General features: G+C 46.1%; 1 protein-coding gene across 4 annotated transcripts in view; it reads left to right on the top strand.

The window, feature by feature from the left end:
- Positions 1–10,151: 10,151 nt before the first annotated feature.
- LOC133342587 (hyaluronidase-1-like) overlaps positions 10,152–26,757 on the top strand; it is a 36,039-nt gene continuing 19,433 nt past the window's right edge. The window contains exons 1-4 of one of the 4 annotated variants that reach the window (XM_061551807.1): positions 10,152–10,290; positions 11,179–11,337; positions 22,074–22,159; positions 25,729–26,693. In XM_061551807.1, coding sequence (XP_061407791.1) covers positions 25,737–26,693 — 957 coding nt within the window. In that variant the 5' untranslated portion in view covers positions 10,152–10,290; positions 11,179–11,337; positions 22,074–22,159; positions 25,729–25,736. Of the gene's footprint in view, positions 10,291–11,178; positions 11,338–22,073; positions 22,160–23,405; positions 23,478–25,224; positions 25,244–25,728; positions 26,694–26,757 lie in introns of those variants that run through there. The other 3 variants (XM_061551805.1, XM_061551806.1, XM_061551808.1) reach the window with 3 other exon arrangements.

Here is a 26,757-nt window from a genome sequence, read left to right as displayed (position 1 = left end):
ACCTTCATACGTGTAACATCAAGGAGAGCAGTGGCACTATGCTGCCATCCAAGTAGCCTGGATTTGATTCCTGGTCATACACACCAAGTGGTGGTGCCCTCACCACCATACCAAGTACTCAACAGCAACTCCTATCCCTAGAGAAGCGGTTCTTAACCTTTGCTGCATACATAGGTTTGATGAGACAAAGTAGTTGCTACTTACGTGCCCGTACTCAATGTGTGTTTCAATAATTTTCCTTCTAAAAAATCTGGCCATGTCTCGCACCCCCAGAAAGGGCATCTCGCACTCCCCCAGGGGTTCGTGCACTCCAGGTTAAGAAGAACCACTGCCCTAGAGTCTACAGGGGATCTGTGTCTTTGTTAAATTGGTTGAGTGCATGCGTGTGTGCATGTGTACGTTTGTTTCATATTCAGCCGTTTTGAGCGGAATTGTACTGTTTAGCGCACTACGCTAAAAACTGCGCTACGAACCCGGCGACCAGAGTTTGTCGATTCCCGCTCGTGGCCAACACCTGTAACAAATACCTGAACCGATCCCGAACCTCCCCTAGGTCGACTCAGCCTCAAATGAGTGCCTGATGAGATGTGCAAACATTACCACTGAACTGGCCCTAATGTGTTGTGTTGGTCTTAATAGGTGCTCGCCAACAGCGCCTAGCCCAAAATTCATGTCATGCCTGCAAGCGAATGTTTGTATTAATCGCTTGCTTCATTGCCTGCGTATCAGATTCGCCACTATCTGCTGCTGATTTTCTATAGGCGAGGGTGACCTTTGCTTGGTGCATTGTTTACCGTCCGATGGGATTGTACAGATTGCCCACGTTGAGAACTCCACAGAGGACTGCGGTTGGGTGAGTCATGGGTCCGATACAAGAGGGGGGGAAGGGCAGACACAGCGAGGGGATGGGAACGTGCCCAGTAACCGAAGTTGTTGGCCTTTGCATGTCTCGGCAACAACATTGGGGCTCACAATCAACAGGTCCCATTAGACAGTGATGTGTGGTGAGGTCAATGGCTGGGAAGGCACTGGCTAGTGTCAGTGCCAGATTCACACAGAGGAGGGCGTGTCCTCACTGAGGGGCGTGTCCTCACTGAGGGGCGTGTCCTCACTGAGGGGGCGTGGCCTCACGGAGGGGGCGTGGCCTCACTTAGGGGGGCGTGTTAGACACGTCCCCCTCAGTGAGGCAGATGTGATAGCTGCCTCCCCTGGTGATTTTTAATTGCAGTTTCATGACGAGACCAGCGAGCCTAAATATATTTATACACATAGTGGAATTAGTTACCTGGAGTATGGAAGGCGAGGACATGAAATGAAGGGGTCTACAAGCATTACATTGGTGACATACTGAGATAGTGACAGGCACGCGCTTATTGCCCGCGCTCCATCCAGTTACTGAGGGGTTGCGCAATCAGAAGGGAGGCTGAGCTCGTCGCTGCCTCACCTCTCGTCTCTTCCTGTATGACATTTATAACGCAGATCAGTGGAGAAATCTTAATATTTTTTTTTTTACTTTTCGTAACAGCTATTTTCATTGGAGTAAGACGGGTGAGGCTCTGCCTCCCCTGCCTCCCCTGACCGCACGTCCCTGCCATTAGAGTTGGTATGAAACTCTTAACAAGTTCCTTGTTCTGTCAATGCCTCTGTGTACAAAACTTTAAAATGGACACACTGTGCTGAGTCTATTACTGGATTTCTTGTGATGTGATGAGTGTAGGCATCCACGCCTCCCATTTATTGTCGACGGGTTAGCTAACTGTCTATTTAAGCACTATGTTTAGAGAGGCTTTACTCTATCCCTGCCCTCTCTAATGGTGGAGAGGAGATGCTAGTACAATTGTGTATAGAACCATTCAGTACATGTGAGGCAAATTCGATGTTGAGATCGGGCTAATTCTGCCATGGTGTAATGGTTAAGAACACTGGACTTGCAATCAGAGGTCACCATTTCAATTTGATCTATGGGTACAGCAGATAAAACGGAGAACACGTTTCTTAAAATCCTCTTCAATATAATTTAAGTCCATCATTCTTTGTGACCCATGCACGGATGTTTAAAAGCAAAAGTTACTGAAGCAGACGAACCCTGGATGAGTTTTGACTTCGTGAGTCTCATCAGCAGTGTGTGGTCTGTTAAACACATGTTGGTGGGTTGCCTGGTGTGGTGCTGGCCACCCACCACCCACTCGTGTGCTGTGCCAACGTTCATAGGTGCTCGCTGACAGCACTCGCACTAACATGCTGTTAAGTATGTACGTACAGTTTAACTTCTTTCGCACCGTACGTCGCCAACCGTGCTAATCGGAGGTGGGTTGTTGTCTTTGTTATCGATGAAAATTCCTCCTTGAACATCGCGGGGCTTGTCCAGCAGCACAGTTGAATCGTAGAAAAGAGAAAAAAATAACTGTTGTTTTAAATTTCGATTTAAAGCTTTCGTGACTGCAGGGATTCAACCAAGAAGAAGAAAACTGTTGTTTTACTCGTAATTCTACAAAAAATATATATATAATATAAGAAACAATGGCCAATCTTGGTTTTAAGTGTCGTTTTAGTGTAATTTTACGGATTTTTTTTACATTATCCTACTAATATTTTTGGAAGTTTACCCTGCAAAGTTTGCATCGAAAACAAACATAATCACAGTGGCATAGGTCATTCTAATAAACTTGTAAAGATCCAGTGTGCTTAGAGATAAACAGAAACTCAGAATGTATCTAAATATACTTTGAGTAATTGTCTCTCACAAAATCAGTGTTTGTACCAACTCACTGATTTCTGTCAATATTAAAATATTAATAACATTAAAGCCTTAGTATCACGAGTTTGTGTTAAAAAAATGTCCAGCACTAGATAATCACGAATAAATAGATTTGTACATTTTGTGTTTGCACCGTTTTTATAGCACAAAGTATATCCTTCAAGAGTGTTACATAATGCTATGCAACGTTCCAGAACATATCTACTGAAACTTGCTAAAAGCATCAGGCAGCTTAAACGAAATCACATTTTAAACTTTTACTTTGTGAATCGACGTTTTAAAGTTGTTTTCTTTAAATGTGTTTACTGGTTGAAGCATTTGCAGATGTGAAAATCGATCTGTAATTTACGTTGCATTAAATGTGTACTCTAAAGGAGTGGGGCACTGTGTGCTTCTTCGAGTTTTGAGGCTGCCAGAAAAACAAATAATAATAACTGAGCATAATTCTAGATTTGAAGCTTTCGTGACTGCAAGGATTCATACTCTTAGTTCTTTCGGTAAAGTCACCATGTAGGTAAAAAATGTAATTAAAATTAATAAAAATTATTTAAATTATTATTTTATTTTTATTAATTTTAATTTCATTTTTTACCTACGTGACTTTACCGAAAGAACTAAGAGTACGAATAACTGAGCATCACACACAACCCGTTGGGCCCCCTGCAGTCGTAGGATAGTAAATGCCCCATGAGGGATTTGAGTCCTGATTATAACTGCCGAGCCTGGGGTAAAGGCGTCTGTGACTAGGACAAGCGATATCCACCCCCCACCCCCCGTACACAAAACGACCCACGGCCAATCAACTTAACAGAGTTAAGCATCCTAGTAATGTGGAACTCGATGCTCCGGTTTAAAAGCACCACGCAAATTTACACGGCCACTCGCACAGCATTTACAAAATAATAATTATTACAATGATTCACGAATGTGTATTTGTGTTCGCTACTGGTGGTGGGGGGGGGGGGATCTGTAGCATGGCTATTATGTGTCATTAAACATTTGCCACGAAGCCTGGCATCCCCCACAGGATGGCGATAAACTCGCATCCCCTGAAAGATGACACTGCTGCTGTGTTTGTGGCGGTCACAGGTAATGACTAGCACGTGCGCGTGTGGGCGCCACCACGGAGACAACGCAGGAAATGAGAGGCCACAGCTCAGCAGCTGAGTTTGATGTTCTCGACGTTAATTTGGGTAATGCCAGTAACATCACAAAGTGCCTTTGTGACTCGAAAATTATATCCCCCATATAGCCTTAACAGACTGTAGGGGCAAGTGCTGTTAGCGAGCAGAACCTATGAAGGCCGGAACGGCACACGAGGGGGTGGGTGGCCAGCACCACGCCCGACCGCCTTTGTCTCCCTAGTGGCAATGTTTACACACCACACCGGGTACTCATTTGAGGCTGAGTCGACCTAGGGGAGGGCCTGGGACTGGTTCAGATAATCGTCACTGGTGTTGGCCGTGAGCGGGAATCCAACCCGTGTCGCCGGGTTCATAGCGCAGCGCAGCGCGCTAACCGCTACACTACCGCTCCCCACCATATATGTGTGCACACACACACACATTCACACATTGTCCGTGCAATGAAGAAGGGTCATTGCTGGTAACTTCCTGGACAGAAGTGAGGCACAATGACACAGGGTACTGGAACAGCAAAATTAAATATGCGTGTTTGGTTTGCACCGTGGCTTGCGGATCATGATGTCCAACGTTTGTCTCCACGTGCAGGGAGCTTGAGCAGGAGTTGGATGCCGCACGTTTACTATGGATGCAGGTCACACTCACTGGACTGGAATGAGCTTCTTCGTGTGGCTGATGTTGATACAAAGAAACAGCCATGAGGTTACATGGGGGGTGGTTGAGCCAGAGGCTTGCATCATGCAGGACAAGCGAGGCCCAATAGACTTAGTTGATATTGGTGTGACGATGCGTAGATCCTTCAGTTCACTGAACATGCGTAACATTGCACACATATGAAAACATTTTTCTTTGTGTTTTACCCATGTGTGTTGTACGCACCGTGGTGGGTGTATGTGATCCCTGCAGCTAGTCGTGGCCGCTACATTTGCACACCGTACGACGTGAAGCAAATATTTGAATCTGAACTCGAATCACCGTTTGCTGAGCACAGAGCCAAAGCAGCCAGCAACAAACAGCACCACCGAATGTGTAATGAGCACTATTAACACAACAACACATGTCACGTGCTACAGGCAAGGCATATTGCCGAAAACGTCACCAATCGGTGATGTTTTTAGATACATTTGTCTTTTACGGCAGTGTTAATAAAGGGCGTGTTGGGTTTTTAATTGTTGTTAATTTTGCTTGTGCACCAATGCCAACCCAGAAGCAGGAGCAGCATTGCCAACTAATTTGTTTAACTTTGAAGACTTCATAGACGAGAGGACAATGCATCGAATTGCCGGGGAGTTGTCGGGCATCTTCGTGTGCATTTGAAAGAAAACAGGTACGCAAGGCACTTTGTAAAAAAAAAATCTGTGAATAAAGGAAGTTCTCTTGCGTCATATGGCATTGCACGGGAGACTTCGTGAGAGGTATTTCATCATCACACACATGTTCCCACCATTAAAGAGAGACCCCCATAAACAAACCCACGATAGTTCAAGTGCCAAACTCGACTCCCATGCTTTTACATTTGTTTTCCATCCTCCCGCCGCCCCTCGACTGAAAAAAGCCAAGAGGTTTCTTTTTTTCAGTTTTTTTTTTAAACATGTGTTTGGTATTTGAGCTGCATGTTTATGAGATGGAACAGTAGTAGCATAGTGGTTCACTCGTTGCATGCTGAACCCGGTGACCCGAGTTTGATTCTCTGCCACGGGTAAAGGATAGAATCAGAGGAAAGTGGTGTCCTGACCTGATCCCAGGCCTACTTTCATCAACCCGTACTGACTAGGGAAAGTAGTTAAACAGCCCCTACCTCCAACACAGTGTTGCTAGGCCTGTGGCCTGCAGATGACTGACACATTGTCGTGAGTAATTATACTTAAACGTCTCATCTCAGCAGACCACGATTATACATGTGCGTTTTAAAAGATGGAATTCAAGTCTAAATGGTCATATTATGAGCCGAATTGTGAAAACGGAAAACGTGCAAACTCAGAGGGTGTTCATTAACGGCATGCATACATCAATACAAATGTACAATTTTATGCGAATGTTTGAAAGGCTTTGTGTTGTACAATATAGGTACGGTATTGAAATAGTAATTGCATTGTTGTTCCAAATGGGTCCACACACTTATAAAGAAACAGCAGGGGGCAGGCGACACCCTATGTAACCCGAGCCTAGCCGCTACATCAAAGGGCTGCCTTATTCTCCATAGGATTAGCGATCGAAAAATGTCATAAAATCAAGTGAAGGGAGATGCGTAGGCGGCTGTGTGAACACGTGTTCGTTGTCTTCCATGGCAATGCGCGATTATTATCTCACCTTCGTTTGGGCAATGTTGACATCAGAAGCCCCCAAAGTGGAATAGTCCAATGCGCGCTCTCTTTCTCTCTTTCTCAGAGTGATATCTGGGTGCACTTTCACATTGCGAAGTCAACGTTTCGACCACTGGTTTTCCAAACCCGTGGTCCGCACGCCACTCGCTGGTGGAGGCTCTGCAAGGCCGTTGGGAAGCGGCCCGAGGAACGGCTTCAAGACACGAGGATTGTTTTGCTTCACAAAACGCCCATGCGTTTTTTTTACTGTTCATTGCACAACTAGCGACATCAGCGACCTCGTGAATGAGTCACGAATAAGCGAGTTCATCATCGTTATACCTTTTAAAATGAACAATACATGGCGCTTTTTAGAGCCGTTTTCATTTGATGTTTTTTTTTTAATTGGTGGTTGTTGTTGGTGTGCCAACATTTGTTGTGGCTTGCCTGTGGCCCTCGTGTTCACAACTGTTGGGGACCACTGGACTGGCGGTCAAGCACAACGCATCCAGGGCCACCCGAAACATTGTTGGAAGCAGACGCATTAGCTACGTTAGTAAATGGAATTCGGCCAATTGTCTCCTTTAAGCAATGTGGATAATGAAGCTGAAGAAGCCTGCAGTGTAGCTACGGTCCGCTGAGCCGTGTAGTGGATTATTGCATGGTGGTGCAATTTGACTGTCTAACTTCAAACGACATCTCCTGATAAATTGGTTGTCTTTGTTAGCCCCTACATCCAAAATAATCATTTCCATGCCTCAACTGTCAATTTCAGTGACAATCCGTTGGAACAATTCCACACAACAATTTAAGAGCCACGCTTTTATATGCCAATTTCCTCCTCGGCGCCTGGACACATGGTGCACGTGCACTTAATGTATATATATTTTTTATTTACTTTCGCGCACGTACATTATGCATTAACTTGAATTTGAAACATATATATCTGTTGGTTCAAACCGACACCGGCTGAGTTCCCGGTTTGGAATGCGAGAAGCCATCCGCGATTAAACCATGGTCTCACCAAGTGTCGTGGAGTGATGGTCTAAGCCCGCTGACCAATGACTGCACGAAAAAAAATCACATTTAATTCGGATTTGCATTTAATGTGTCTATATTCCATCTCTTGATGATTATAAACATGCCGGTTTGGGCTATCGTGTGACGCATGCATCAGGGAGCTTGGGAAAGTGCTGCCCCCTGGTGTAGGATGAAGTCACTCGATGGGATTTCAGAAATTCTGTGATTCTAGATTTGAAGCTTTCGTGACTGCAAAGATTCATACTCTTCGTTTTTTTCGGTAAAGTCACGTAGGTAAAAAAAATAATAGAAATATATTATTATTTTATTTATCTTCTTGGTTCTTTTGGTAAAGTCACGTAGAAGGGAAATAATAAAATAATAAAAATAAAACATAATTAAATAATTCTCACGACGTTTCGGCCACAACGCAAGCAGCCGTCCTCAGGTGAAGAACAGCACTGTCGGAAAGACAGTGTCTGAATGACACTGTCTTTGAACAGGTCTGTCGGAAAGACAGTGTCATTCAGACACTGTCTTTCCGACAGACCTGTTCTTCACCTGAGGACGGCTGCTTGCGTTGTGGCGGAAACGTCGTGAGAATTATTTTATTATGTTTTATTTTTATTATTTTATTCATTCCCTTCTACGTGACTTTACCGAAAAAACCTAAGAGTTCTGTGATACCTGCTGCTGCAGCCTGTTCTCTAACGTGGTTGGGGGGGGGGGGGTCACTGCTCTGCGGTAGTTCCGAACGGACTGTTCATCTCATGACATGACGCCCCCAGCACAATAAAGAAAACACGAGAAAAAAATATAAACGAATCTGCATGCTCCTAACACATCGACTCCGCAGTCTCTAAAACAAGAAAACTGGATTATTTGCACCCCACGTGTTGATGTCATCACATTTATTTGTTTAAAAATGTTCCAAGTGGATGGTTTCAGCAAGCATAACGTGTAACCTCTCTCGTCTCCCCAGTGCTGAAGTTTAAACACCGCACTGATTTGTCTTCAATACAATGTCGATTTTGTATGTATCTTAAATGTATCTTGCACTTATTTCGCCCCATACGTATCCAACCGTGCTCATCAGAGGTGTCGTTGTGACAGCCTTCGCTGTGTGGAACGTAACCGTTTCCCCTCTGCTACCCCCAGTAACCTTGAGTTCCCTCCCACTGGTGATCCGTGCTGACAACTCGTGACCCCTGTTCAAGGCTCATGGTCTTCCCCTTCTTCCTCGGTCTTCGTCGTGGAGGAAGACATTCAAACGCTTCCTTGTATCCCTCGTGACGCGCACGTCCCACTCACGTGTGCAGCATCACGACAAGAGATAGCTTTCGGACAGACGTGTACACATAGACAAAGCTACGACTGTTCTTGCTGTTATTATGCACAGCTGGAGAAACTAAGGGGCCGTCCATAAATGATGTCACTCACCTGGGGGGGGGGGGGGGGTCAGACATTTGTGACGATGTGTGACGACGGGGGGGGGGGTTTGAGAAATATGACGTCACATCAAAATGCTCAACTTTAAATAAATATAAACAACACGTTCTACCTAATTAAATATACTTGTTGAAAAGTGTTTTCTCCTACAACATTAGAGTGCAGCGGCACATTAAATACGCACTGCAATCACAATAGTTTAAAGCGATTTGAAACATGTTTTTGTTTGGGGGGGGGGGGGCAGAGCTTTGTGACGTCATATCTCTGACTTTTTGTGACGCCGTGTGACGGGAGGGGGGGTCAAAAATCGTCCAAAATCGCGTGACGTCATTTATGGACTGCCCCTAACCACATTTCCTGGAAGCACAGTGCAGTGTACTCTGGGAGTGCACACTACTTATTAAGCTAGGTTAGCACACAAGTAGGGTTATCACCTCTGCTGCTTTTGCTAGGACACCCCCTCTGATGCAGCTGTCATTTGAATATCTGTAAGTATTCCCAGGACACATTAAAGGTCAGGTTTTTTTGTCAGTTGCATAATTACACACCAATCAAGACGATGCATTTATAAGCGATTCTCCCCTCCACCACAATTGTGAGATATTATAATTCACATGTCCCAGTTGTTTGTACCTCAGAGGTGACAACCCTATTCGCACTGTGCTATGAATAATCAGGGCTATTTCCTGAAATGTCACCTATTACATGTTTTCCTGAAGGCCACTCAGCGTTATTGATGAATGTGTTTGAGTCTCTACATAGCGTGGGTGGTAAAGCCAGCACCACACCTGGATACAGCTGTCTCCCTCGTGCTGATGTTCACATACCTTGCCAAGTACTCTCTCCCCCTATAGCCTTAACAGACTGTTGGGGCAAGTGCTTTTTTAAGGCTGAGTCCACCGGTTCCAACATTCGCGACTGTTATTGGTCGTGAGCGGGAATCGAACTCTGGTCGGCAGCTTCTAAGCAACGCGCTCACCACTGCGCCACCGCTCCCCAATCTCTCGCTCTAACACACCGTTACTTGTTGATTGGGGACTTCTGAAAGGCTCTTATAATTTCGTTGACAAATGGACAAACGGAACGGAAGTATTTGTGTATGTATGTAATGTTTTTTTTAAGAGAAAACAAGTTTTGAAAAAAAAATTCCCTCCCGGGCAAAAGCCGGAAACTTCCTGCTAGTACTTTATACAAAGATGAGACACACACACACGGACATCTACCCTAGTAATTTATACAAAGACGAGACACACGCACACACGGGCGTCTACCCTAGTACTTTATATAAAGATGAGACACATACACACGGGCGTCTACCCTAGTACTTTATACAAAGACGAGACAGACACACACACGGGCATCTACCCTAGTACTTTATACAAAGACACACACACACACACGGGCGTCTACCCTAGTACTTTACACAAAGACGAGAGACGCACACACGGGCGTCCACGAGATGTTGTGACCACGGCGAGTGAGCGTGCGTGAGTGAAATGAGGAAGTGAATCACCATCATCATTGTCATCATTGCAGTTGTGCCCTGCGCTCTTTAAACTTGCCCGGGCAGTCGTCGCGCGCTCCAATCACCGTTGAGTCGCCGCAGGTTTTACACACGGTGGGTGGAGTGGGTGGTGGTGGTGGTGGTTTTGTGGGTGTGGCGGGTGGTGGTGGTGTGTGTGTGGCGGGTGGTGGTGGTGTGTGTGTGGCGGGTGGTGGTGGTGTGTGTGTGGCGGGTGGTGGTGGTGTGTGTGTGGCGGGTGGTGGTGGTGTGTGTGTGGCGGGTGGTGGTGGTGTGTGTGTGGCGGGTGGTGGTGGTGTGTGTGTGGCGGGTGGTGGTGGTGTGTGTTGGGGGGTGGTGGTGTTTGTGGGGGGTGGTGGTGGTGTGTGTGTGGGGGGTGGTGGTGGTGTGTGTGTGGGGGGTGGTGGTGGTGTGTGTGTGGGGGGTGGTGGTGGTGTGTGTGTGGGGGGTGGTGGTGGTGTGTGTGTGGGGGGTGGTGGTGGTGTGTGTTGGGTGGTGGTGGTGTTTGTGGGGGGTGGTGGTGGTGTGTGTTGGGTGGTGTCGGTGTGTGTGGGGGAGGTGGTGGTGTGTGTGGGGGGGGGGTGGTGGTGGTGTGTGTGTGGGGGGTGGTGGTGGTGTGTGTGTGGGGGGTGGTGGTGGTGTGTGTTGGGTGGTGGTGGTGTTTGTGGGGGGTGGTGGTGGTGTGTGTGGGGGGGTGGTGGTGTGTGTGTGGGGGGGTGGTGGTGGTGTGTGTTGGGTGGTGTCGGTGTGTGTGGGGGAGGTGGTGGTGTGTGTGGGGGGGGGGGTGGTGGTGTGTGTGGGGGGGTGGTGGTGTGTGTGGGGGGGGGGGGTGGTGGTGTGTGTGGGGGGGTGGTGGTGGTGTGTGTTGGGTGGTGTCGGTGTGTGTGGGGGTGGTGTGTGTGGGGGTGGGATGGTGGTGGTGTGTGTGGGGGGTGGTGGTGGTGTGTGTGGGGGGTGACGTTTAAAGTCCCGTGATGCTCGCAGAGACCGCGTCTGGCTGCGCACCATCCAAGCAGGAAGGGAACTCAACTTGCAGCGACCCCCCCCCCCCCCATCATCGGCGAGTTCCCTTCCACGCGAGAGGCAGACAACTTGTTATCACGCCGTGCGGAGAGAAACTCAACAAAAGTTACTTTGACGCCGGTAAGATTCTCTTCAAGCCGAGTTTACTTTCGCACTATCACAACTACAACAAGAACGACGACTAAGTCTTGGATGCCGCGTGAACGCTGATGTTTTGCCACTCCACTTGCGAGTATTTGCGACTGGGTTTTTATTTAATTGTTTTGCTGCGCATTCTTTTCCGGCCTCGCTCGTTTGGAGGAGCCGCCGCGGTTATGGGAGAGGCTACGTTCATTCCTCGTCGATGTGTTCTCAAGCCAACCCCAACATGAACGTGGATGGGGGGGAGGTAGTGAGTCAGTCGCACGCAGTTATTTTCTTACGCTGCGGTGCCACTTTACGCAACGTAAACGTGATCGCACGAACTGTAGAGCTGCAGCAAAACGTCAAGGTCCCATTGCATGGCATGGCAGCAGCGTGTGCCAAACGGGAGGGCCTGTATTCACGATGGTATATACATTCACGATGGTATATACATTCACGATGGTATATACATTCACGATGGTATATACATTCACGATGGTATATACACTCACGATGGTATATACGCTCACGATGGTATGCACAGCGGCACAGACGGGTTCGCGGATTTATCTATACCCCGGCATTGTCTGGGCCAGCCTCGTCAAGTCTCTTGCTCCTTGCCTCTCGTTACACGGCGCTTTCATTAAGCGAGGCTTTGACAAGCCCTAATTGGAGCTCCCCGCTGTTGGGAATGATGTTTGTGGCTCAGTTCTTCACTGTTCCAAATCGAATCTCTGCGCGCGGAGTCTGTACTGAATGTTGAATCGGCCCACGCTGGTTTTAACCCCTTCGCAGTCTGTTGAACGCCGTAAAGCGATAGAATCAGTCCGTGAAATATCGAATAATGAATTATGATAATGACAAGTAGGTGTGTGTCATGCTCAAATAAAGTTACCCTGGGGTGTCACGGTGGCTAGGAGATGCTGAACTCCCTCGCCTGGTATGTAGGAGGTCGTGGGTTCGATCCCGACCCTGACGTCTATATATTTGGAGTTTGCGTGTCTCTCTCCCCGTGGTCGCGTGGATTTTTCTCTGGGTCCTCCGGTTTATCCCTCCAAATTTAGAATCACGCCTTGATATTGTTTGGCTGCTATACATGTCCACGTGATAAGCCACTTCGGTGAGCTAACTATAGAGCTCAGTGGGCATTACGTGGTAATACTCTTTGGTTCTTTCGGTAAAGTCACGTATAAAGAGAAAATAATAAATTAAATACTAGCATACGACGTTTCGATTGCAACACAAGCAATCATCATCAGGTATAAATGAAATAGAAACACAAATCTAGTATACTTAGAAATGTAATGTAATACAACAGAGAGTCGGATAACATAAGTCAACACCCTACCTGGTTGATTACGTTCTTCCTGAGAATGCTTACGTGGTAAACCAAAAAAAGTTGAGTTTTATAGTTTACGGTAAACATTACCGTACAATGAGTTATGGAACAGGGATAGACATTTTAGCGGTTTCGATTCCATGTTCAATCCATACGAATGACCCCATGCTGTAACCAATCCTCGAACACTCCAGTAGGCAAACCAATACAAAGATCCCCCGTGTACCCTCAACAGACTTTTGGGGCAAGTGCTGTTAGCGAGCACCTATGAATGCCAGTTTGTTGCGGTTGCACCCGATTCAAGAGCCGAATGGCTCACAGGGCTATACCTAATAAATGAATTTTGAACTTTTGAACGGCACTCGAGGGGGTGGGTGGCCTGCACCACGCCCGACCGCCTTTGTCTCCAGTGTTGATGTTTACACATCACACCAGGTACTAAGTTGAGGCTGAGTCGACCTCGGGGAGTCCCAGGACCGGTTAATTTATTCGTCACTTGTATTGGTGGCCGTGAGCGGAAATCAAACTCAGGTCGCCGGGTTCGTAGCACAGCGCGCTAACCACTACACCACCGTTCCCCATGCTGTAAACAAATACTCACACACACTGCTTCAGGCTTGGACCACATGCAGCGATTTGGGAATCGACGCTAACCACGTGGCATCGCCTGCCATTGGTTTGCACGAGGATTACGCGTGTACTCTATACTCCCTCCATATTTAACCTCATGGAAAAATAGGGTTGCGTTCTTGGGTTTCGAAATTATCACTCCCTCCCTCGTTGTTGAACTAATTATATAAATCTCTACCCTTGTTATTGTGCTAATGCAGCGGTTCTTAACCTGGGGTGCGAGACGTGCCAGATTTGTTACGGAAGGTACTGTTAATCATCGAAACACAAATTAAGCTTGGGCACGTAAATACAACTACTTTGCTTCATCAAACCCTGTGTATTTGTTAAGATGAAAAAAAATTAACCCGTAAAAACAACGTTTTTCACTATAAATCCTTTATATGCGTGGCATCGGTTTTATTTAATTATTCATTTCTGTTTTTCTTGAGTAATTTTTATCACATTGGTATTGTAAATTAAATATGAAAAAAAATTCCTAAAAAGTGGAAAATTTTGGAGAAAAAAAATTCACAAAAATAATTTGTCACGCACAACGAGTCTGTGTGCAAAATGTCAGCTCGATTGGATCACGAGAAGTGGGTTAAAAAACGACCGAAAGATTTGCACGGTCGTAAGCGCGCATGCAAGCAAGGAAGTGAACTTAATATAAAGGATTTAAAAATACCGATTGAGAGCCGAAGGGGTGCAAGAGTTGCAGTAAACATGAAGCACCACTGTACCACGTGATGCCGAGTCTCTCAATTCCGTGTGTGTGTGGACACTCTTTTTCAATTTCACCGCAACACAAACCACCCCTCCCCTGTCTCCTTTCCTCTTCCCGAGGCCCGAATACTCGAAACCCAAAGCTCGCCCCTATCACCGTCACTTGAACGTCAACGATTCACCATCGAGGATTCAACGAGTGGATGGACAGATGCATGCAACAATGTGTGGACATTTGCGTTGTATGTATGTTGAACTTATTTCGCATCGTACATAGCCAGTCGTGCTAATCGGAGGTGCAGGGGAAGGACAATAAACTAAACACAAAAAACACTTCGAAATAAATTAGTTTTCAGTGCAGTGCGTGTTGAGTGTTACATTACACTGTGTAACAAAGACATGTATTTTTGTTCCTGAGTAGTAAGTGTTATTTCCTAATTTGCATATGCCTCAAAGGTGCAGAAAATGGCTATTATTCCCCACAAACTTTGCTTTTGTGACCAGGACAGTGATATTTATAAATGTACCTATTTTCAATGAGAAAACGGGCGAATTTGTGTCGCTCATTCACATAAAGTCCCGGTCACAAAAGCAAAGTTTGTGGGGAATAATGTCCATTTTCTATATTTTTGAGGCAATTCTATTTGTAGGGGTACAACTGCAAAACACGACTTCATAACTTGGGCAATTATGGAAGGCAAGACAGGGCAGGATCTAAACAATGAAATAAATAGTCGAGCGACAGCAGTTTGGAGTGCTTTTGTGAAAATGTATTATATAACTCGTCGCTTTAATTAAAGGCGCTGAACAGATGTGGCCGATATTACAGCAAGTGCTGACAATCATAATTCAAACGAGAATTATTCATGCATGGCCAGGTGTAACACCTGGATGGTGTGCGCGCTTGTGTGTGCAACAAGCGACATGCAATTACTGCTTAAAATTTACTGATACTCAGAGGCAATACATTGGTTTAATACGTGTCATCTGAAATATGTTCAGTCCACATTCATCTAGATTAACCGGTCTCTAGAGGAATGGTGAACATATATGTATCCTATAACACATTCCTGCGGAGGGAGCTGGTAGGAACGTTGGGTTGCTCGGTCAATGGCCAGGGTCAACGGCGGCGTGGTGTATTCCGCAAATATGCCCGACCTGTGAGGGCGGGCACAAGCCGGCGTGAGTAGGTTAAACGTTGAGTTTTATAAGGGCACCACGGGGTGACCAGCCCCTCCCCACCCAGCCCCTCCCCACCCAGCCCCTACCCACCCTCCCCACCCAGCCCATCCCTGCACGACGGACAGACGGACACAATAATCCCCTGTGGGCTGGTGTAACCAGGAGGTTCCTACCAGTAAGATACATGTATACAGCACATTCGACTGTTGCATATGGGATGCTTATGTTGTGTGTGTTTAATTATGGGGATATGGGAATTATTTTTATTAACGTTGTAATTTCTCACCTTTGGTCACTTGCACTGAAATCTGCGGACGGGGATGTAAAGCGGTGAAACGACGAATGGGGGCGATTGATGCAACCACGCGGCCTCTTCCACTGATTTCTGCAGGTGCCAGATGTAACTGATGAATTTAATCAAGCCGGAATGTTTCCCGGAGTATAAATTGAATTGATTCTATCTCGCAAAAGAATTGTTTGGGGGCCAATGCGTGTGTCCATTGTGGCGCAAATGACATCTGCGAGAAATACTTATCATTCTGCTGTGAACTTAGCAGCCGCAGTTAATCAGGTCACCACCCACCGCGGCCTGAGTGCAGGGGAGGTAATATCGTGAGCCTAAATGGACACTGGAAGAATAGTGAAAGCTTAATTCACAGTACGATGACACCCATTCGAGTGAGCTCAAGGCTATTCGGAATACAATTGTCGGATTATTACGCCGGTATTGAACATGGGATGTGACCTATCATTCCATTACATGGTATGGAACATGTAACAGCGTGCGCACATGTATTTCACGATCTGTTTATAAGTAAAATCGCGTTCTTTTTTACGTTAATATTGGTCGAGCGTGCTGGCATTGTATCTTCCCAAACATTGTCTCGATAGATTGGAAAAACTCAATGTCAACAAAAAAAACCACTGCTGTCGTGCTGCACGAAAAATATATAATTATCTTACAATTGTCAATTACACACACACATTATACCACGTGCTTTCATGTAAAGAATATACAGTGAGCACAGTGGCCTGGTGGTAAGAGCAATGCGCTACGAACCAGAGGTCGCAACTGGGTACCCGATACCCGTACCCTACCCGATACCGAGCTAACCGTACCCGGCTGGATACGGGTACCCAGTTTGCGACACGTGGTGCGGCCGGGTACGGGTAGGCCGTGAGTCACTGGTGAGTCACCGTTTATCACTCATTTCCCAACGTCTTGTCTCTTCTCACAATTAAAGTTCCTAGAATCAACCCACCCGCCCCTGCAACATGGCTTCATCCCAGAGGTCGCAATCGGGTACCCGTACCCTACACGATACCCGTACGGGTAGCCGGGTATCGGGTAGGGTACGGGTACCCGTTTTCGACCCTGGTGCGGCCGGGTACGGGCACGGGTAAGGAATCAAAACCCGTTTGCGACCTCTGCTACGAACCCAATAACCAGTGACCTGAGTTCGATTCCTGGTACCACGGCCGGTGTACAGCAGCAAGTGGTATCTGAACTGGTCATGGCAAGTTGGTGATACTCGTGTGGAGAGGCCTACATCCAGCAAATGTACAAACCTGAGCTTTGCGTTCAATACAAGAACACCGATCTCCCCCTCGGAGCATTTCCAAAGCACATCGACAGATGATGATTTTTTTTTGCCACCTCATTCGAATGTGCTGAACCCAGTAAGCATCACACGGACATCGTCCAATGCGGCGGTGAGCGCACACAGCAACAACGCACACAAGCATGTTCCACGCATCTACTCGCCGCCCCATTACGGACGGTGCTTTTGCATGCTGTTTTTAATTCAAAACGCACAGCAGATACACTCATGCGTCCATTACTTTACCTTGGGGGTATGATGTTGATGAAATATGGGGACACAATGTTACATTTAATGACACTGACACAAGCTCTCTCCCCATTAGCGGTGCACACTGGGGTCTTTGTCCAACAGAGTTTGGCGAACAATGCGTGTGGTTGACCTCTCGCATCTGCAGAATTCTGTTGAATGCATTGCAGTGACGTGGCGCAGCTTCTTCCACTCGGAGAAACGGCACTGCAAGGCATATTTTGTTTGTTTTTGTCCAGGGCTATGGATACATTTACTCAACTAAACCTAATTGGGGCTGTGAGTGTCCTCGGGTCAGCGAATGTGTGTGTTTTCATCAAATCGTATCTGTGAACCCTCCATGTACGTATGAAGTGCCTCTACCTGCAGAGTAATCCATTTATAGATGCACCGTGAAAATAACATGGATATATTTATGGCGGAAACTACATTTGTGTTTCAAAGTCTCAACATGTTTCCCACCATTCTGAACACGTTCACTTTGATGTAACGGCTCTGTAAGATAAAAAGCCAACGCTTGCACTTTCTTCAGTCGCGTGTTCAAAAAATAAAAGGGGGAAGGGGTCACTCAGAAACCACTGGGGCATCTATAAATGGATCAACAAACATATCCAATGCTGGTTTTCAATTCCCAGGCATGCATGTTTGTGGCGAGTGGTATTTGTTCTGGTTTCATCATAATCGGCCGTGATTTTACCTATTGCTGTTCTCTGTTACCTCGAAGTATACTCCACATTAAATGCGTACCTGGTGCATTGTGTTGCTATCAGGACTGGGGTGCGAATGGCAGGCTGGGTATGGTGATGTCCACACCATCGATTTTATACCAGCCATGTCATCATTTACCCATGTCTTGACATTTATTAGGGGTTGGTTATAATGCAAGTTATTCGATCAAATGTTTTGCCATCTCATTTGCATTGTTTTTACTTTGCAATGTATCTCAGTTCATCCTAAGTGTAAGATTGGAAGACAATTTGTGTATAATTTTGCACGTATTGTAAATCATATATTCTAACGTGCACAAATTTACGCGTGTATCAAGAGCATGAACATCGATTTTAATCGATCGATACATCAACGTTTGTACCATGATTATTGTACCATGTTAGATCTTGTAGGGCACTTTTCCATGTACACTAATCTATTGGCCAGGGAGGGGGAGCCGTCTTTATGCACCGGGGTGACAAAGGCACACGAGCTGGGTACTGGCAACACCACCCCTTCGGCTTGCCATGCCGGTCTTCATAGGTGCTCGCTAACTTCACTTGGCTCAGCAGTCCATTCAGGATATACAAGGGATCTTTGTTTGTTTGTTTTATGTTCGAGTGTTTAAGCGCATATTTGCGTGTGTACTTGCGTGCACATGCATACTGCTGGGACTGCCATTATTTGTGAGCCAAGCCAGACAACCATAATCGCTCCCATATGCCGAGCCATGTGCGTTTGAAGTTGGGCTGCATGCGGTGGCATGTCAGATAAGCGGACAGCCAGAAAAGAGGGGTGGGGGCTGGGGTCAGAGTTTGGCTTCATCCCATGCTGAGCATCCTTTAGAGGCATTTAAGAGGTTATGGCCTCCACATCCACTTTGCAAAGGAAATGTAATGCCGGGCGTGTTGCAGTGGCTTGTGTACATAGTGGTTTATCAAGAGCCGATTACGTGAGACACAGGCTGCTCCATTTGGGGGGCAGCAGGGGAACAGCCTGTGTAGTGCGATGTGTTAACACATTGATAAATGTCGTTCATAGGAACAATACAGAAATGGAACTTGCTCAAGTAATTCAACATGCTGTGTTAACCATTACACATTTTCTTTATTCTTTCGGTAAAGTCACGTAGAATGGAAATAATAAAATAATAAAATAAAACATAATAAACTTCTCACGACGTTTCAGCCACAACGCAAGCAGCCGTCCTCAGGTGGAGAACAGGTCTGTCGAGGAGACAGTCTGTTCTCCACCTGAGGACGGCTGCTTGCGTTGTGGCCGAAACGTCGTGAGAATTATTTTATTATGTTTTATTTTTATAATTTTATTATTTCCATTCTACGTGACTTTACCGAAAGAACCAAGAAGATGAATCCCTGCAGTCACGAAAGCTTTAAATCGAAACCATTACAAAGTGTAAATATTCGGTGGAAAATCTTAGGGGTGTCCTGTTCAAATGAGTTAGTGCTGGTAATTCCACATTCCTGTGGTGAGTGGGTCTGAGCCCATAGGAGAACCACCGTTGAGCTCCCTGAATTATTGTATTTATACTCTTTGTTTTTTTCGGTAAAGTCACGTAGGTAAAAAATGTAAATAGATTAAATCACGACGTTTCGGGCGCAACACAAGCGTCCTTCTTCAGGTGGGGACAACTTAGCGAAAGCACAACCGCTTAAGTGTCGAAACGTCGTGATTTAATTAATTAATTTTTTTACCTACGTGACTTTACCGAAAAAAACAGAGTATGAATCCTTGCAGTCACGAAAACTTCAAATCTAAAATTATTGTATTTATCCTGCAGAGATGATCAGCTATATCGACACTCACATTTCTAAATGCGAGGTACGTGTACGAATGTGTCACGTGGCTCAATAAGTGATTCTAATTTAAATGTTTGGATTGTTAAAACAAATCTATTACATTAAACAATATAATTAATCTCTGTGTTTGAGAGCCAATGATATTGTAGATTTAATACAATTTTAATGTGTACTGAATTAAGTGTTACTTTGGAACTGGGCGTGGAAAAAAATGAAGCCGTATAAAGTTTTGAAATAAATGTGCAAGTAACGTTGTTTATAGAAGCACCTGCAGGCATGTTATCAAACTTAGATCGATGACATCCCTGGAAAACATCATCCATCCACGTGGCAATGCTTGAAGCCATGATTAGTTTCAAAAGTCATACATAATTAATGTGCACTTTTATGGAAAATTGATCATTAACTTGTCCGGTTTGAAATGCAGGACGTTTAATTTGTTTGGAGAGCCCATAGAATTACACAGAAAAGTGATTGCCTATTTCCTTAGACATATGGTCCTATCTCAGTTGAACAAAGGCAGGAAAGTACCTCTGGATGCCAGCTGTTTGGGATGCTCCGACAGCAGCAATGAGTTAGATGCTAAAATTGCAAAGGTATGGCCCTGCAATACTCTGCTCAAATCACTACCGGCAGAAGAGCCCCCACTAGAGATAGCTCTAGAGAGCAGCTCTTGGGGGGGTGAGGGGGGGGGGATTTTGGCTTCCTCTGCCACGCTGGAGAGACGTTTTGGAAGAGGTCGGTGCCCAAATTTCATCCCACCACACGCGGCCTGCCGATCGACTCGCTGCGCTGTACCCATTTGTACGACTGGCTAGACAGAGGACAATGAATACATTTGCGGCAATGTTTCAGCTGCCTTGGCAGGATACAAACAAGCGACCTATGCATTCCAAGTACAGCGCGCTAACCACTCTGGCGCAGCAGCATCCACGATGCGCGCCCGCAGACTAAATCAAATGCGAAACAGCCGCCTGGCAATGTGTACCATCGGAGCACCAACATCGGCGCCGAGGAGCAAGTCTGTCAACCGCAGCCGCTGAGCAGGTCTCACTTAGGGCTGCAGCCAGACTCTTTAATTGTATACCCATTAGTGCTTAACAATCCCTTCTGTGCCAGATGCAAGAAATTCAATTAACGCACTGCCAATGTTGCTTTCCCCTTAAATCTGGACAAAGACTCTGAGGTGCTCTGCTCGGCAGGTTCGGTCGCAGTGCTGCTGGCCCCACAGGCAGCCAAGAAAGGGAACGCGCTCTGGGGGACGACTTTACACATGGACACGGTGATGAAATGGTAGCACTGTGGTGTGAAGAGTGATTACAGCTTCACTGGACCAGAGTCGCTGGCATATTGTCACGAGCCATTCAAGCAGCAGTGGAAAGACGACGGCAAACGTGCCTTTATAACCTACTGACGACAGTGGATATAAGCATCTTTTTGGTTCTTTCGGTAAAGTCACGTAGAAGGGAAATCATAAAATAATAAAAATTTAACATAATAAAATACAATTCTCACGACGTTTCGGCCACAACGCAAGCAGCCGTCCTCAGGTGAAGAAGAGGTCTTGCGGAAAGACAGCGTCTTTGTCAAGGCGCTCTTCCTCCTCTAACCCAGCTTAAATATACGCTGCCAAGCTTGGTGGTGTTCATTCAGACGCTGTCTTTCCGACAGACCTGTTCTTCACCTGAGGACGGCTGCTTGTGTTGTGGCCGAAACGTCGTGAGAATTGTATTTTATTACGTTTTATTTTTATTTTATTATTTCCCTTCTACGTGACTTTACCGAAAGAACCAAGAAGATGAATCCCTGCAGTCACGAAAGCTTTAAATCGAAATTTCGATATGAGCACTTTCTGCTCCGCCTCCCCCCGTTCTCTCTCCCCCCTAATTCCGAGGCCTACTATATAACCTCGTGCCACGTCAGATCTCTCGCCTACTAAAGCAGTTTTTTCTTGCTGTGGTTGTCCTACCTGATGACGATTGCTTGTGTTGCGATCGAAACATCGTGAACTATTCTTTTTCTACCTACGTGACTTAACCTGTTGATTTCTGAACAATGCACCTTACTGTATTACACAATACCATACTGTACTGAGTAACATTGCACGTTTATGGTATTCAAATCAAAGTTCATAGAGTGTCCTCGTGCTCCTGCTATTAAGGTTTACTTCTGAGCTCTATAGGGGGCCTTGAGCCAGTCATGGACACTCGACATTTCCATGACGGGCACCAGTCTCCTTCTTGAACACATCTCATTTGGCTTGCACAGTAATTGATATTCTGGGTCAGCGTCCTTCATTGCAAGGCCCCCGCAGGGCCCACTAGCGCGGCCCCTGACGTGCGGCCCCCGACAATACACAACGTGTGAACCCCCCCCCACCCCCCCATCATCGTCGTGCTCTCAAACACCAATGGTTTCAAATGTGTGACGGCCCTTACACTTGCGATGTCTTAACGGCGAAAGTTGCCCTCTCCCCCCCCCCTCTGAAAATGAGTGAAGAAGACCGCTCTAAACGTCGCTGACAAGCGATCTCCAAACCAGGCCCGGGCCTCTACACTTTTCACCAATAGGCACTGACCAGCACGGTGAGGTATGGTCAAGAAACAAACCCATGACTTCTCGATTTGAAGCTTTCGTGACTGCAAGGATTCATATTCTTAGGTTTTTTCGGTAAAGTCATGTAGGTAAAAAATTTAAATTAATAAAAGTAAAATAAAAATAAAATAAAAATCATGTGAGATACAGCTATAGAGCTGTGACGGGTCCTGCTAAAGACGGAAGATTGTGTTGCCTCCGAAACGTCGTGATTTTAATTTTATTTTTATTTTACTTTTATTAATTTAAATGTTTTACCTACGTGGCTTTACCGAAAAAACCTAAGAATATAAACCCATGACTGACATGGAGGCCCATCATCCAGCAGTGGATTGAGAAAAGGGGCCATAAGTTTTTTATTAATATTGATATTAAATGTTTTACGTCTGTGTTTTTGGAGATGCAAGGCAGAGAATCGCAAATCAGTTACTCTTCAGAGTAGGTACTCTTTTTAGCTGCTGTCAAAGGGACCATAAAAGTGACACTGGCTATAAATGACGCACAAATGTAAGGCAAGCTGTGACCACAATGGCTTGCCCGCTTGTACAAGCCACTGGTATACAAATGTCAATGCATTGCACAGCAAAGATGTCAGTAACATCATCAATGTTCAACATACACTCTTGCGCATTGTAGATATCCATATATCAACGTATTTAGTGCTTAATTTGGGCCAGAATGCCCCCATGTTATTTCCCCATATTTTTGTCCTTGTCATACTTTCGTTGTTGTTGTTATTATAGGAATATAGGATGAATACTGGGAACTAATAATGTAGGCTTGTTGTGGATAGGCGTACCGTGTACTCTCGAGGTAGTAGTAGTGCCTTACACCAACAATCCCTACTACAAGCCAGCTTAACAACATTGTGGAAATTATCGGGTTGGAATTGATGCATTGTGGAGTTTAAAAAAAACAATTGTTCTGTATCGAGTAACATGTAAGCATTGGCACACCGAGATTAATTCCTGTTTACATATAGAGAGATTTGTTTCAGTTTTTTTTTAATAATGGAATAACTTTCGATTTAAAGCTTTCGTGACTGCAGGGATTCATCTTCTTGGTTCTTTCGGTAAAGTCACGTAGAATGGAAGCAAAAAAATATATATAATAATTCTCACGATGTTTCGGCCACAACGCAAGCAGCCGTCGTCAGGTGCTCAATGTCGAGATTATTCCTTGCTTTTGGCGAGAGTCAGAGCCGCCTCAACAGCTAGTGGTGTCCTGCGTTGACAGGGAGAAACTGGGCTTTGAAGAGCGATTGAGAAAGACGTGGAAAGGGACACAGACCTCGACAGAAAATTTGCGGTAATAAGTGAGGCTCCTGTAATTGTACATTTAGCACGTGCGTGGAGGAACAACGCTGATCACAATTGCTTTATTCATTTGACTTAAAGCATTTCCAGTGTTTGAAGTGCACGTTTAAATTACTGTACAGCACGCTTGATCACATCTCCTCGTCCCACGAGTTTTGCGTTGAAACACTCGGAGAAAAAAAAAGCCGTTTTGCCACGTAGCAAATATTAAACACATGTCAAGATGGAGTTTTTCACGGCACAGAATGTGCTTTCTTTATTTTTTTTTGTTCTTTTTATATTTCTTGAATATTCTGAGCTGTAACTTGAACAAATTGTTTTCAATCGACCGCTCTCCGGAACAGCGCACTTGACTAGAGTCAAGGTGAATTGATTGGAGATGCAAATCAAATACCAAATGGCACGTAGCCACAGTCAAATAATTTATTTGTCTCGATTATATCTGGATTATTCTTTTTTTCTCCATACACTGACTGTCTTCATATTTTCTGATAAGAAAGCTCAGCTTAATTTTGCAGGTGCTTGCCAAGGGCATGAACCTCATGGTGTGGTTATGCCAAGTTTACAAGATGCTCAAGCCAATAAAGTTGCAATTATGTAGCCACACCTTGCTTGTTTTTCAAATCGTTTGTAAAAGAAAACGAGGCTACAATTGGCGCCCGCATCAATGTCAGTATCATCCTCGGGTTACATTCCCTCGCCTCCCTCCGCTCCCTCCCGCTAGATTCCCATCGCCATCCTGCCTCCACTCTGTGTCGTCCATCGTATCTCTCTGCGCTCCTGTCACCCTTCACTACAGCTCACGGTGAAATTCTACACACAGCAGCGTGACTCACAACCTCCTCCCTATACCAAGGACTGTCACTGCCGGGCGTTATTTCTCTGTGGAAGCCACCGTAACTCTCCCCGCTCCTGTCACCCCCCCCCCCCCGCACTACAGCTCACGTTAGAACTCTCCGCAGCAGCGTAACTCGCAACCTCCCCCTCCTGCTCTCCCCTCCACCAAGTACGAGGAGCTTCACTGCCTGGGCATCGTTTCTCCGTGACAGCTCCCACCGTCTGGAACGCCATCCCGTTTCAGATCCGCAGCAGAATTCAATCTGCCCCGACTTTTAAGAGACGCATAAAGGCCCCACGTCTCTCGCCTTGGCTTTCGAGCGACACTCGGCTGGGCTTCACACCTCCGCAAAAAAAAAAAAAATTGCGTGCGTTATAAATCTCATTATTCTTAAGGGTGAGAAAAACTCAGCTCAGCTATTTTTTTGCATCTGTCCACTGAGCTCGATGTGAATGGTTGTGACATACGTCCTATAAAAATACAATTCTTGGCCATGCCTAAAATCGGTGAAGAGTAAAATCTGAACTGGTCCTGGGCTGGTCCTTCATCAAGCCATGCTGACCAGTGTGGTAAAGTATGGTTATACAAGCCCCGTGATCAACACGGCATGAGGACACCTGATTTCAGATGTAGATTTACAATTATTATTAGTGTATTCTTTTTATTTATAAAATTTCAAGTTGCTGCTTTAGTAAACGCATCAAATAATAGGATAAATGAAAATAGTAAGTATTTGAAACTGCCACTAAGATGAAAGGAAGATCAAAGCATTTCAGTTGACTGGCTTTGACTGGCTTCATGCCAGAATAATCTCCAACAATGTTCTGCAGTGTACAGATTTGTGTTATGTAAAAACATTCTTGATGTTAAAATGGTTTCACCGCAGGTGCGACACCAGAGTGTTCTACAATCTCCTTCAGGTGCGCACTCGGCATACAACCTCGTAGTGGCAAGACATAACGACACATCACACAGATGGCAAAGCGGTTATATTATATATGTATGTAGTTGAGCACATCATTTGTAAACCTCACCGGGTGACACGGTTGTTTCATTGCTCAGAGCGCAGTGGTCAGAGCGCGTGTGATACAAATCGGTGGGTTGCAAGATCAGATCGTGGTCAAAGGGTTGACTCCAGCCTTTCGGTTCTCGACGGTTGATAAAACGAGCACCAGGTCCACTGAGATATTGTGCTTTGATATGATTCGCATCCGCTGTAGGAACGCGGAACTTCCACCATCGGCTCAATGCTATAAACGTTAGATGACTTAATCTCCATGCCCATTTTAGTGGGAAACACATTTGACTTTTTGACATCACAGTATTTGTGTTTCGACCATGCAGACAACCGATTTAAAACCATCGTTTGTTGCAAGCCGCTGACGATCAATGTATTTATCTGCAGGCTTCATCATGAATGCACAACTCCTCTTCCTATTCAAGTCACTCTTCTGGCTGCTCGTGTTCCTGGGGAGACCAACTACACAGCAGCAGCAGCATCACCAGCGGCAGCAGCACGGGGTGAAACTGGGCTCCATCCTTAAAGGCAAGGCTTTCACAACGGTCTGGAACGCCCCCACAGAGTTGTGCAGCAAGCGCTACAACATCAGCCTGGACCTCAACGTCTTCGACATCGTCATCAACCCCAACGAGTGCTTCTGCGGAGACAACATGACCATCTTCTACCACACGCAGCTGGGTTACTACCCATACATCGACGAGCACGGGGCACTGAAAAACGGCGGCGTTCCGCAGAGCGGTGACCTCGCGGGGCACCTGGGCAAAGCACGGGAGGACATCCGCGCGAAAATAAAAGGCAAGGATTTTGAGGGCCTGGCTGTCATCGACTGGGAAGAGTGGAGGCCTCAGTGGAGCAGAAACTGGGGCAAGAAGGACGAGTACAGGAAGGAGTCCAAGACAAAGGTGAAGCACGCTCATCCGAGCTGGCCCGAAGACCTCGTGGCCAAAGAGGCGCAGAAGGAGTTTGATAAGTCCGCGCGAGATTTCATGGAGCAAACGGCGCGGGTGGGGCAGAGCGAAAGGCCGGGCGGTCTCTGGGGCTACTACCTCTTCCCGGACTGCTACAACTACGACTACAACAAGACGGGGCCAGAGTACACGGGCCAGTGTCCAGACGTGGAGCGTGTGCGGAACGACCAGTTGCTCTGGCTTTGGAACAGCAGCACGGCCCTCTACCCGTCCATCTACCTGGAGAGGCCGCTCAAGTCCACGAAGTACGTGCGCAAGTTCGTTCACCACCGCGTGAAGGAGGCCATGCGAGTGGCCAGCATGCCCAAGCCCGGTTCCATCATTCCCGTCCTGGTCTACGCACGGATTGTCTACACCTACACCCTCGACTTCCTCTCGCAGGTGTGTGGGCCGACTCGCCCCTGACGTGCGGCCCCCGACAATACACAAAGAGTGAAAACACCCC

This window comes from Lethenteron reissneri, chromosome 15 (genome assembly GCF_015708825.2).
Source record: "Lethenteron reissneri isolate LAM-NWPU_2019-01 chromosome 15, ASM1570882v1, whole genome shotgun sequence".
NCBI classification, from domain to species: Eukaryota; Metazoa; Chordata; class Hyperoartia; order Petromyzontiformes; family Petromyzontidae; genus Lethenteron; species Lethenteron reissneri.
Note: the sequence above shows the minus strand (reverse complement) of the source record. Positions and strands in the feature narration are given on the sequence as shown.